The sequence below is a fragment of the Polypterus senegalus genome, chromosome 1 (assembly GCF_016835505.1).
Source record: "Polypterus senegalus isolate Bchr_013 chromosome 1, ASM1683550v1, whole genome shotgun sequence".
Lineage (NCBI taxonomy): Eukaryota > Metazoa > Chordata > Cladistia > Polypteriformes > Polypteridae > Polypterus > Polypterus senegalus.
In genome coordinates, this window is record NC_053154.1 from 246,781,941 (window position 1) to 246,796,419 (window position 14,479).

At 36.5% G+C, this 14,479-nt stretch overlaps 1 protein-coding gene across 10 annotated transcripts in view; it reads left to right on the top strand.

Annotated features, from left to right (window-relative positions):
- The window catches only part of ank3b (ankyrin 3b), a 633,883-nt gene that overhangs the window by 526,128 nt on the left and 93,276 nt on the right, over positions 1-14,479 (top strand). For all 10 annotated transcript variants that reach the window (XM_039771398.1, XM_039771378.1, XM_039771390.1 and 7 more), the window contains one exon: positions 13,014-13,116. In XM_039771398.1, coding sequence (XP_039627332.1) covers positions 13,014-13,116 — 103 coding nt within the window. The remainder of the gene's footprint in view (positions 1-13,013; positions 13,117-14,479) is intronic.

Below are 14,479 nucleotides of genomic sequence, written 5' to 3' on the forward strand. Positions count from 1 at the left end.
TTAGTTCTGTGCCGTGTTCTGCTCATAATAGTTCCATAGGCATTGTCTCTGTGTTGTGCTTTTTTTGGTTGCTCTTCATAAGTACTGTAGGATGTAGAGGGCCACGAGTAACATTTACTTTTGCTTGCTTCTCTGTTTGTTTAGTGTCTTTTTAGCCCATTGTCAAAAAAATCATTTTTTTTAACATTCTAGAAAAGGGTCTAACTTCAAACAAAATTATAAAAGTGCATGTTCTAAAGCTTACTGATATTTGTTTCAGTGATGTTCACTAGGCAGGGAGTCCTGTAAGATATTGTATTATAACGCATGATGTTTTATGTTAATGAATGTAGCTTCCAGGGATACACGGCTTTATATATATATATACACATACACATAGTATATATAATTTTTAACTCAGGCATAAAACACAGAACTGATGTCTGACAACCTTTGCTCTATAATTTTTTACAACCTGTGATAAACTAAAACAGGATAACCACACAGCTATTTTTCTTGTCATTCTGCCTAACTTAATATAAACTAATATTCAGTGCATGGCATTAAAAGAAGAGATGATTTTGGTAAACACCAAAAACACATATTTATTCAATACTTGACACTCATCACCTGTTTAAAAGACAGATAGTATGATTATAATGTGAGGTGCTGCATCCTGTTTTCAACCGACAGAGACCAATGCTCTTTTTATCAGCAGTTTTAATTGGATTTTAAATCCTCTTGTAAATCAGTCCAAGTAGGCAGCTTCTTTAGGGCTAATAATATATTTAGAAATAATTTAGAATTTTTAGGCACATTAGATCTTCCACAACCAGTTTAGGAGTATATAAACAGATTAGTGGGAGTTGAAGTATGAGTGCTACTAAATGTCAGTACTATGAAAGGATGAACAATATAAATCAGAGTGAATTTTTTAATTCTAGAAGTTCTGCTTATCTTATCTATAGGCTTTTTTCATCTTTAAACATGGCTGTCATTAGGAGCTGGTTCAGTCTCAAAAAAATTAGCAGAAGACTTAATTAGCAATATATATTTTACAGAAGCTATAATAAACAACGGAGGGATTAACCAAAGCTGTACACAAAGGATTATGCTAGAGTATCTTTTTAATGGTTTAAAATCTATTTTGTAGGAGAATTTTCAATTGTTATTATCCAGATCACTTCTGTTACATTTATATACAACAAAAAAAATGTTCAGGTTAGTTTTGTCCCACCAATTATTCCATGATGGGATGCTCCTGCCAACAGCACTAAATGATGCTCCACACCTTGAAGCACTAAGTTGGATTGTGCAAAACCCTATTAACCGTAAATTAACCTGCATTTTTTTTTAGCTTTAATCTAGCCTCACAACTAGCTGTTCTGCTTTAAAATGTTGTTTAGTATCATTTGTTATCTTTTTGCTTTCCTGATTATCTCTCATAATTCATTTTATGCATACTCATTTATGAAGCTGCTTTGGATAAACACATTTGTTAAATAAATAATGATGGAAAAGCACATTAAGTCTCATAGTGTCTCTCTTTAAATAAAATAGATATGGCCAGTGTCAAAGAAGAGACAAGTAAGCCACGAAAAGAGTTTGGGCAGCCAACCCTATATTGTTTCCTGGCTGCAAAAGAGTTACATTTTGTGTAAAATTGAGTCCAGAACAGAAGTGTCTTGATGCGGCAAAGCTGGCGGTTTTAAAGGAGAGGACAGGAAGTGACATCACCAGGGCCAGAACCGGAAGTTACATCATCAGGGCCGAAAAAGGAAGTGCAATCCTCAGAACCAGGTGGAATTTTCCATAATTGGTCTGCAGTGGAAAGAGAGAAATGGTCAGTACCCTCATTCAGGCTCTTTAACTGCCTCCCATGTGAATGTGTGTGACAAGGCACCCCCCTCAGCCCAAACCCATCGGGTCAGGCGTCCTTGACCAAGATGTTGTCAACCCGAAAAATAGCATCAGTGTTGACATGGACAGTCCGTGTCGATGTACCAGTGAAAATTTATATGGCTGTAGGTCAAGAAACCACCTGGTGACCCATGGATTTGACTCCTTGTGTAAGGGCCATCTACTGTAATGGTGCATGATCCATCACAAGGGTGAACCCATGGCCCAAGACATAGTACTTCAACTGCATAATCTCCAGTTTGATTGCCAAGGCCTCTCTTTCCAACGCAGCATACCTAGTTTCTTCTTCCAACAGCTTCTGACTCAGGAACATGACTGGGTGTTCAACACTGTCGACACTCTGGGTATGCAAGGCACCAAGACTTATGTCCGAAGGTGTCCGTCTGGTGAATAAAAGGTAGAGAAAACTTAGAGGCTTTCAAGACCAGTGCTGACATAAGGGCCTGTTTTATGTCACCAAATGCAGCTTCTTTCATATCAGTCCATAACATATTCTTTGGGGCCCTCTTCTTTGTCAAATCAGGGGTACAAACCGGTGGTAGTATCCCACAGAAATGTTTGGACTTTCCACTTGATTCGTGGACAGGGCCATTTCAGATGGCATATACTTTATATTTTTTTACATATACTGTGGCTTCACGCAACCCCAACCAACGAGGTAGCCTAAATATTTGACTTTGCTTAATCCAAAGAATCATTTCTTGGTGTTAATCCAAAGTCTGGCCTTACCAAGTGTCCACAATACCGCTTGGACCTGCTGTAGGTGTTCTTCCCACGTACTGGAATAGATGACCACATCTTCCAGGTAGGCAGTACTATATGAGTTATGGGACTGGAGCACTTGTATTTTGTCAAATACTTAGTCTGTCCTAGCCTCTTGAGGCAGTCGTCCACTCATGGCATTGGATAATCATCAAACTGGGAGACTTGATTAATCCAATGGAAGTCATTGCAAAACATCCAGCTCCCATCAGGCTTACTGACCAAGACGATGGGACCGGACCAGGGATTATGACTCACCTCTATTACTCCTAGTTCCAGCATGCTCTTGATCTCAAGCTCCACTTCAGCTTTTTTTACCTTGGTAAGACGATATGGGCATTCTCGAACTATAACCCTGGGCTCTGTCACAATATTATATGCAATCAAAGAGGTTCTTCCAGGTGTTTCACTCACTACATCCAGGACAAACAGGATAACTGTTTCCAGCTCCCATCGCTGTCTGGGACTTAAATCTGCACCAAAGTTAAGGTTATGTTTGTGAGCAAAGAATGAATGGGGCTGACCAGATGAGGGACCAGGATCTTTACTTCCACAGCTTCAGCAGATTTAAATGTTAGATCTGCTCGCTCAGTTGATGATTGGGTTATTTCACCAAATAATAGACGAGTTCTTTCCTCTCCTTTACTTCATAAGTACCTTGCCAATGGGCTGGCAATTTACAATAGCAGGTAGGAACAAGAACCATGACTCAATCACCCATTTGGAATTCCCAGAGAGATGTGCCTCGGTTGTAATGTCGGGCTTGTGCTGCTTGTGCCTCTTCCATGTGACTTTTGAGTAAGGGCTGAATCTTTCCGAATCTAACGCGTAATTATGTAATATATTCTAATATATTTGTAGAGGGGAGGGCCTCCTCCTCCTCCCGCCCTTCCTTAAGAATGTCCAATATGCCCCGGGAGAAGCCTGTACAGGCTTGTGAGACTTCCCGATATGCAAAAAGAACGAGGGGGAGGAGCTGATCCCAGTTCCTTCTGTCCTCGCTGACCACCTTGCATAGCATTCGTTTGAGAGTTTGATTAAATCTCTCCACTAGACCATCGGTTTAAGGATGATACACCGCAGTTTTTAGATGCTTTATTTTCAGTAATCTGGCCATTTACCTGAACATCTCCGAGGTGAAAGGTGTCCCTTGATCCATTATGACTTTGTTAGGGATGCGACTCGCACAAAAACCCCTACCAATTCCTGTGTGATAGAATTAGAAGTAGCTGAGCTCAATAGAACAGCTTCAGGATACCGGGTAGCATAATCTACCACTACTAAAAAATATTTGTGTCCTTTAGCTCAGGGTTCCAAGGGTCCTACTCTGTCGACCCCAATCCTTTCAAACGGGACATCAGTCAGGGGAAGGGGAACAAGATGAGCGGAATTTGTCTCAACTGACACTCCGGGCAGGATGTGCAAAAGCGGCGAACCTCCTCATTAATTCCTGGCCAATAAAATTGAAGCTTAATCCGCTCCAAAGTTTTCTCGGTGCCCAGATGGCCTCCTAGGAGGTGGGTGTGTCCTTACTCACAAACCTGCCACTAGAAGGTTCATGGAATTAGCAGAAACTTCCGCACCTCCCCCTCATGCTCTGCTACCCAATATAAAAGGTTGTTTTCTAAGACAAAGTGAGGACCCTGGGAATGAGCTAATGAGTGCATTGGCCATTGACAAGAACAACTGCATTTTTCACATATTTAAGGAATTCATCATTCCATTGTTCCCTTCTCTAAACTGATAGTGTAACTAAGAAAGAGGGTCTGGACCAACCTCAAGGGGAATGGTTTCCTCCTGATGCTGTTTGCCTGCGACGGCCCACATCACAGTGGTCTGCTGGCTGATTACACGGCATGGAAAGTGTTAAACTGCTTTTACTTTTAGAACAGTCCCGTCCCAGTATCACCAGGAATGTTGGATTCTGAATGACCGCGACGGTAATCTTTGTTAGTGATCCTTCACAACTTATGATACTGGTGGCAGACCTGTACAAATGGGTTTCTCCGTGAATGCAGGTTAGACTGGTCTTAAAATTTAACCACTGTTGCGGTAGCACATATTGGCAAGCTACAACGGAGATGTTTCTGCCAGAGTCAAAACAGCCAGTGGTCTTTAAATCCATTTACAATTACCACTCCTGTATGTGGAATCGCCAGGGGATTTACATGTGCACAGTACCCTTCCTTCTCCCTCCGCACGCATTCCTCCTTGTTCCCAAGTAGGTTGCGCGTCCGTTAATTTGGGGACTTCAGCGCAGGCTTCGGTTTGTAACAGTGAGGCTGAAATTTTGGGATGTGATCTTTCTGAGTTTGATCAAAGGATGGTTCTGCCCTCCCAGTTTGCAAGGCCATCCTAGCTGTTTCTACACAATCTATGAGTTCTTTCATATTATGAAAGTGTTGTCCCCAGACCGGCAGGGTGAACTGTTCAGGAAGTTTATAAAATAACATGAAGCAGGCAACCTGCTCTATAATTTACAATGTGGTATTTTCTTCTGGCCTTAGCCAGTGCCCTAATTTAGCCCAAAGGGAGAACCCCTGCTGATAGGCTGGGTGCTCAGGGTCAAATCTCCAGTTTTTCAGTATCTTCACCTGATGGACTGAAACACCCCCACATTTAGCCAAGGGCACTGCCTTGGTGGGGAGGAAGGCACTGTCATCCAAGAGAGCATAATAAGCCCCTTGTGCCTCCCCCATCAGGACCAGTCCAAACCTGTTAGCCCGGTTTAGTGTATTGGGGACAGAGCCTGCACCTGGTCTTTACGAATTATGGAACAAACTCCCCACCTGGAAACTTGGCCACGGTACTTTTTACCACCTGGATTAGGTCCTGCTCCTGGTACTTCTAGCCTGCCAACTATGCCAATGTCAAAGAAGAGAAGTCACAAAAAGTTGGGGCAGCCACCCGTATATTGTTTCCTGGCTGCAAAAGAGTTAAGTTTTGTGTACAATTGAGTGCAGATTTCAGACCAGAACAGAACTGTCTTTATGAGGCAAAAATAGCAGTTTTAAAGGAGATGACAGGAAGTGATGTCATCAGGGCCGGAACTGGAAGTGACATAATCAGGGTTGGAGCCAGAAGTGACGTTATCAGGGTCGGAAAAGAAAGTGGCCTCCTCAAAACCAGTGGAAAGAGGTTTGCAGTGGAAAGAGAGAAAGGGTCAGTACACTCTGCCACCCCCTGGTCTGGCATAGAATTACCCTCATTCAGGCCCTTTAACTGCCTTACATGTGCACGCGTGTGACACTAGTAACATCTGAAAGACAAAAAATCCACTCGTGGGAGTAAGAAAAAATGATTAACATCTCTAATGTCCAAGGCTGTTTCCGGCCTTACATCCAGTGCCTCCATGATAGGCTTCATGTTTTTGATTAAGGGGACGTGATAATATTTTTTATCTCCATTTAACATATATGAGCATTCACAATCAATTAGGCCTTTGTTTCCTATGTACATTCATCTAAAATGTGCTTTCTTTTTTAATAAGTAATTTTTATGTGCACAAATTCCAAAATATTAATTTGTAGAGTAATGTATTTTCTAATGGTTCTTGCTGCATTTATTTAATGTCTGCTTTTTAAAAAACTTCAAATGCATTGACACATCTACAGAGTACAGTGAAATTCAAAATCAGTACATAAATCATTCATGTTTTATGGGTGCTTCCTGGACAAAAGAAAAATGCTTAGTACAGTATGTCTGTCTGTGTATTACCTTTCCTTTGTAATTTTAAATAATTTTAAACTAAAGATTATGATAAAACCAAAAGTGAAGGAATTTTCTAAAAGATAAAAGGATATGTGATTATAACTGAGGATTAGTGAAAGCAAAAACTAAAAAATGTTAAATCCTTCTCTCCTTTTAATTGCACCAGATTTATAAACTGTATTTAATTACCCAGAAGGATCTGAAAGGCTTACCACCTACAGGACAAAGGGAAACTAGCAAAGGTTTTACAAGAACAGTACACAACACAACATGTTTCTTGGTCTGTGCATCACCCTCTCTTATAATTTTATTTTTTTTTTGTTTATAGATGAATGTAGGAGTATGGGTAGAAATAAGACAGTGCAACTCAAGAGATAAGACCACTAAATATAGTGACATTTCAAAACTAAAGTGGTCAGGTAATCTGTGATAGTCTGTTACAATATGAGGTTGATTTGAATTAATTACTCTTCTAGTCCAAAGTATTAAGTGTAAAATTCATAACGTGTCTGAAATCATAGATACAAATATGCATGTAAGTTATGTTATGAGTATGGCATTCCGCAAATGTATAAATATAGGTACCTGAAAATTAAGCACTGATTCATAAAAAATACCTCAAGCATGGCCATAAAATAACACATTTGCTTATTTTAAATTATTGTATGTTCCAAAAAATTTCAGATTTAGGATGGCTGTGAAATCTCAAAATTATAAATGACAGATGTAATCAGAAATGTATAAGCAATAATCAGGTGTTAATGTGACAACAAAATAAATGTCAATGTAATAGCAAACATGTAGCTCTAGATAAGACATTCAATTTTATTCCACAGCTGTCCTAAATCCTAAATTTTTTGGATCATATATTAGAAATGTTATTCAGTGACAGTTGGTTAAGACAGATTTAATTGTTGTCCAAATTAATCCAGACTTGCAATATTTTCTATCTTTTTCTTCCATGGCCATGGTTGAGGTATTTTTTTAATCGCTTGTTATGTATGTAGACTTGTGATCAAATTAAATTATTGAAAGTTATTTTGAATTGTTATTTCACAAACAGGAAATAAATCTCCTTTTATGGATAGTTTTAAAACTAGACGCTAAAGAGTAATTGCTTTACAATCATTTAATTTGATCACGCGTATACATACATACAAATGTATACAGTGGAGTGTGCTACAATGTATTTTTGAATTCGGGAATTCATTTTTGATGTTTCTTGTGTGTCCCAACAGAAGGGCTTATTAAACTAATGCAGCTTAGGGCATCATTACCGTGAGAAGAAATTGCAAAGTTGTCATCTTTTTATGAATTAGCAGACTTCATCACAATAAAAAAATCATATGATTGCAGTTAGTCTGCAAGACATTTGTACTGCATGTGTTTTGTTTTTAACTATTCCAGTAACAGTTGCAATGGCTAAGCGGTCGTTCAGCAAGCTGAAACTTATTACAAAATATCCACAATCTATTATGTCCCTGACTAGACTTATAAGCTTGGCTCTTTTATCAATAGAGTCAAGAACAACATTTATTTATATAGCACATTTTCATACAAATAATGTAGCTCCAAGTGCTTTACATGATGAAGAAAAGAGAAAAATAAGACAGTGTAAGAATTAAAATAAGATAACACTAATTAACATCGAATAATAGTAAGGTCCAATGGCCAGGGAGGACAGAAAAAAAAAAAAAACTCCAGATGGCTGGAGAGAAAAAATAAAATCTGCAGGGGTTCCAGGCCATGAGACCGCCTAGTCCCCTCTGGGCGTTCTACCTAACATAAATGAAAAAAGTCCTGTTTGTATTTAGGGTTCTCATGGAAGGACTTGATGATGACGGTCATGAGGACTTCTGGCTTTTAATCCATCAATGTAGGAATGTCATGGTGCTTTGATTAGGTGGTTGTGGCGCAGGTCGCCACCACAGAAAACCAGGAAAAGAAACAGAAGCAGGGGTTAGTACGGATTTTAGAGCCACCATGAATAGTTATGATAATAAATTGAATATACAGAGTATCAGGATTAAATCAAAATGAAGTTATGAGAAGGCCATGTTAAAGTAATGTGTTTTCAGCAGTGTTTTAAAGTGCTCCACTGTATTAGCCTGGCGAATTCCTATTGGCAGGCTGTTCCAGGTTTTAGGTGCATAACAGCAGAAGGCCGCCTCACCACCTCTTTTAAGTTTAGCTGTTGGAATTCTAAGCAGACACTCATTTGAAGATCTAATGTTACGATTTGGAATATAAGATGTCAGACACTCTGATATATAAGGTGGAGTGAGATTATTTAAGGCTTTGTAAACCATAAGCAGTATTTTAAAGTCAATTCTGAATGACACAGGTAACCAGTGTAGTGACATCAAAACTGGAGAAATGTGTTCGGATTTTCTTTTCCCAGTTAGGATTCTAGCAGCTGCATTCTGCAATAGTTGCAAACGATTTATGTCTTTTTTGGGTAGTCCTGAGAGGAGTGCATTACAGTAATCTAGTCGACTGAAAACAAACACGTGAACTAATTTCTCAGCATCTTTCAATGATATAAGAGGTCTAACTTTTGCTATGTTTCTTAAGTGAAAAAATGCTGTCCTAGTGGTCTGATGAATATGCGATTTAAAATTCAGGCTACAGTCAACAGTTACCCCTAAGTTCTTTACCTCCGTCTTGACTTTTAATCCTACTTCATCAAGTTTATTTCTAATAACCTCATTATATCCATTATTGCCAATCACTAAAATTTCTGTTTTCTCTTTATTTAGCTTAAGAAAATTACTACTCATCCATTTAGAAACACAAGTAAGACATTGTGTTAGTGAAACAACAGAGTCGGGGTCATCAGGTGCTATTGATAAATACAGCTGTGTGTCATCAGCATAGCTGTGGTAACTCACGTTATGCCCTGAGATAATCTGACCTAACGGAAGCACATAGATTGAAAAGAGCGGCGGAGAACAGCTAAGGAACTAAATGTTAAGAAAATAATCCAAGATTTTACCAAATTAAAATCCCAGAAGAGGCATATATATTAAAGTGAAATCCACCTTTAGTATACAGTACAGTTCCTTATCCTTATGGATCATTTCTCTTTTTTGTATCATGTACAAATTACATAATTATAACAACACTTCTTTCTAAAGTTACATCATTGCCTGTGCTACTGCAGGATTAATTATTTTTAATCAATGTCATTTCATTTTCAAGTTTACAAAACATTTGACAACAGTGGTTCCCATAACGTATGCATACTGGTACTGCATACTAAAGGTGGGTTTCCTATAACTTTTGTGGTGATTACCATCAGTATTTGCAACATATAATTTTACAATAAATGTTAAAAAGCATTGTAATACTCGTATATTTGTAAAAATTTCGTGGGCCATTTATAATTGGGTAAGGCAATTCTAGTGCAAATGACATTGTTTGTAGTTAAAGACTTCAGAAATCAAATTGTGTGTTAGTTACAATTATATAGTTATATTGTTCCTGTTTGAATAAAAATGTACAAAATGTTTCATATGCATATATATATATTGATGTACCTAATCCTAGGAGCCCCATTAAAAACTTTCACATGGGCTTCATTCTGTCTAGTTATTCCCCTGGCACTTATTTATATTAAAATTCATGTGCAACATATTGGTTGAAAAATAAATTTTGTTCATGTTCTCCTGTAAAAATGTAACTAATTCTGATCGATCTCTACTTAGATATAATTAAAAGCATGCATCATCACAAGGTGCTTTATGCAGGTGACAATATTAAAACAGACTATGAAATTTAGCAATTTATCCGTGCACTTTAAAAAGTAAACAGATATAGTGTACAACCAATATAAGAAGTGTGCCACTTATAGAGGCATAAAAGACATTGAAAGTATCTCTGACAGTTTTTACACAGCATATGACAAGCAGAGCTATAATTATCCAGGATAGCTAAGATATTTAATTACAAAACATTATACATAGCAACAGTGACAGACAAAGTAGCATGGATGTGCTTTACAGATCAAACATGATTATAGACCAAATCTACAAAATGGGGTACAAAATGCTCGAGATAAAAACAAGGCAAACTGAGAAAACTGAGTAGAGTTTTCAAGGCTAGGAGACTAAGTTAATATTGTACAGAGAGGTGGTAACAGTGCTGTCCAATTGAATAACTGGGACCGTAAAACTACAGAAATGGAACATACTGCTTAGCAAGTCAAAAAGACACTCCTATATTTAACTGAAAACCAGGTTATATGAGTCAAATGAGGTGTATCATGTACAAATTTTTCTCCTAAACACTTTCCTAGTCATGTGGTATTGAGTATCATCCTATTGATGTCCTGTGTCATTCTTCTTATATTAAGCCACTCAGCTTGTGCCATAAAACTTCATTCAGTGCCATTACATTGTTATCACTAGCCCACATCACAACCATGTTCTTCTCCATTAATGTAAATCAGTAGACATCGGAATTTATTCAAACTAGGCCATGTTTTTCCCTTTCTCTAGCGTCCAGTCTTTACGCCCTTAGCCACTAAGCCTTCTTGTTTACTTCTGACGGGGTAATATTTGTTTGGTTGTGCATTTTAATGTCTATTTCAATATCACTTTTGTGATATTGTACTTTCTGTAAATACAACAAATATTTTTTATTTATCTGTTCAAGTAATTCTGTTCCTAACAAAGTAAGTAATTAAATAAGAATAACACTGGGTAAGGTGTCATGCCATTATAACCATTAGCAGCGGGTGATATGAACAAGACAATGAACTGAACAAATAAACATAAGCATTGCATGTCTAATCAAACCTCCTTCTCGTAATGAATTATAAAAGATAAAATGAATTACATATATTCCACAATTTTTGATATCTATCTATCTATCTATCAATCTATCATATGCAAATGTAACATTTTTGTTTTAGTTTGATTAGCATGTATGTTAAGAATCTTTCCCAAAATGTGTTACATTTTTCAATACCAGAACCATTTCTTGCAATATCAAGGATAATGTTCTCTGAATTGCTACATGGTACCATCATGCCAGTATTCCCCCACTTCTTGTTGAACAGATCATCCCAGAATACTGCTTTCCTAGTGTCAGATTCAAGGTTACAGTCCCCATTTCTTGCATAGAGGTTTCATTTCAATACTTATCTTAACCTTCATCCAATCTACTATATCTTTTATTGTCTTTATAATTGTAACAATAGTAGCAGGCCAAGTAAATCAGATTGGACTTCTTTTCCAGCGGCAGTTTCCAGTTTCTTCCTGGAGAATGTCAATGCAATTTCTTAAGTGAATTCTGGACCTGCCTAGAATTCCATCTTAGTAGTGGTGGTGTTTGTAGTACAGTTTCCTTGGGAGGCAGCAGTGCCCCATTTTCACAAAATGCTCATACCCTGTTAACTGGCTCGTCTTAATCTTTCCATATTATCTTATCAGACCTCTACCCTTACCATGAATGGTGTTCCCGACAAATCTGTGTTGCAAATTCATTATAAACACTTTCTTAATTTTTGTGATCAAATTATTCCAGCCATAAGCACAGGAAAGGTTTTGGTCATAGATTGACTAGTAAATGAAAAGGTTCTTCTAGAATGTAACTCCTGCTTCACTATCACTATTTGGACTAGTATACATAGCACAGGTTTTAAGGACATTTCCATTGGTTAATTTCTCAGTGCCCTCTCAGTTTTCAAGTGGTCCTAGAAGTACTTATCTATTCCAAATAATTGATGTAAAAGAAGGGGTTAGACAAAAATGGCTGCCATAATGTTTCAAACGTTTGATTTAAATTAAAGATAAAATCAGAAAATATGAATTGAATTTTAGGATGTTATGCTTATCCGTTCATTTTAATCAAATGGGCAGCTGATCAGATAATAACACCATCATGAAGCAGGAAAGAAGGTGAATGCCATCTCTAATATAATTATCACAATATCTAGGATTCAGCTGTCATAGGTTAACATTACTGAATTTCTCATATTTGCTTGCTTTATCTTGAAAATTATCTGTATTTGATATATAAGAATAATTACTCTTCAATCCCACAATCAGAATCTTAGATAAGGACTACTAAAGTTAGGAAACACTCATACATAATTTGGATCATTTAGAATTAAAATGAATTCCTTATCATAACAATGCCTTTCCAGGAACCTGTTCCCTTTTAGTTCACAGGTTATTGAAATGTAATCTTAATTTGTAAGACAAATAACATTATATTGACTGTAATTTATTTCCTTGCTCAATTAAATATTATTTAACAATACATATTTTCATCATCAGATCTACATAACTGTGTTTGCTGTGCTTAATGACAGGAGTAAGTTAAACATTCAAATGTCACTAACTTGAAGCAAGGTTGTCATCTCAATTAGTGAACCTAAATTACTTTTATAAAAGACAAAATCTAAAATTACAAATCCATTTTTATTTCACTAATGTACAGGTGACACCTGAACTACATACTTATTACATGTACTGCTGAAAAACTGCTTTAATTTTAATTACATCTTTCATTACCTTATTTGATGCTATATTTTAATATGCAACAATTCCCTGGAGGTTGCATGAAATAATCATTTTTTTTCTGTTCATCTCATTGTCACCTACCAATTGTATGGTAACTTATAAATACAACAGCCTGCGCTCCTTCAGTTCGGATAGGTCCAACACATTGAACCGAAGCTCCTTTGCAAGAGACAGCTTTATGATTGAGGAGATCCTAGCACCGTCAAAGGACACGGTAAGTTGTCACTTCTTTTATCTTTTGCCTAAGATTTGGTAGAACAGAACTACTGCAGGATTATCTGAAGTTTGACCTTTTTTTATTAAAAAGCCATTTTCAAATTACATCTCATTTTACTGAGTACAATTTCCTTATATACAGTATGTATTTTTATATATTTTACTTAAGTTTTTTTTTAAGTGAAGATTTTGTTAAATAAAACCACTACAAGAAATGAAAAAATATTCCAAATTGTCCAACACAGTTTTATTTTGCACTTTAGTGTCAAATGTACAGGTATGATGAAAATTAATTTAATAATTAACTTATATAAATACATTTTTTTACAAAGTAGCATGACTCTATGTCATATTTAGTACATACAATGGTTTAAACCCAAAATGTAGTTTGTAGTTTCTATGATATTATTTATTGAGGTACTGATATTCTTTATATATTACTGCAATAAATTTCCAAAAAATGTCAGAATTCCCCTTTGCCTCATTTGTCTTTAAAGCCATATGTAAATGCCAAGTTAATCTGTTGTCTTCATGCATCAATCCTTCTTGAGGTGAACAACTGTTGGATTTGTTGGGGACACAGAGGCAATGTCTCCAGCACCTTCCGAAGTAGTTTATTCTATGTTTTACTCATTTCCAAATGAGTAAAATAAATAAAAGAATAAATGGAATTTAGCCATAATAACACAAGGAATTCATGCTAGCATTCATCTTGATCAGCTAATGGGAATCAAATTCCATGGTCCTTTTTGAAATTATCTGTTAAAAAAAAAAACCTAAATCTCTTCATGTTTAGTCTGTAGTCCCCATGGCTTAAAAACTAAAATCATTGGGCGTGGAACTTTTGTCTCAAAAGATTTCATCCTGTATCTTTTTTTTTCAGACTTCTTAATTGTATATGTTATCCAAGCTCTTTATTACTGAATCTAAATACATCTGCGTGCATTTGGATCTATAAATTGTTTACCATTTTTTCCCTAATTATTTGTTGTATCTAAAAATTGCATTATATATATGCTATTGTATGGTTGGATTATTGTATTTGTAACATTTGAATTGCCACAGTCTACATAGTATTCTGCAGGTTCCTTTTAGCCTTTGTTATTTTTTATTTTTTTTACAGCTCTATAATAAAAAATCGTGTCGGGAAAATGGATGAATGGATGACCACCTATTAACGTTCTTTTAAGACAGTTCACTATCTAAACTAGTCACTAATTGACCAGAGTAGTTTCAAGAGAGGAAAATTAGCCAAAGTAGAGTGTCTTGACAAGTCTCTATTGATTAATGATTATGATTAAGAAAGAAACTCAAATATTAGGATATAAACCATAATTGCGAGGCTGTACAAACAAATTAAT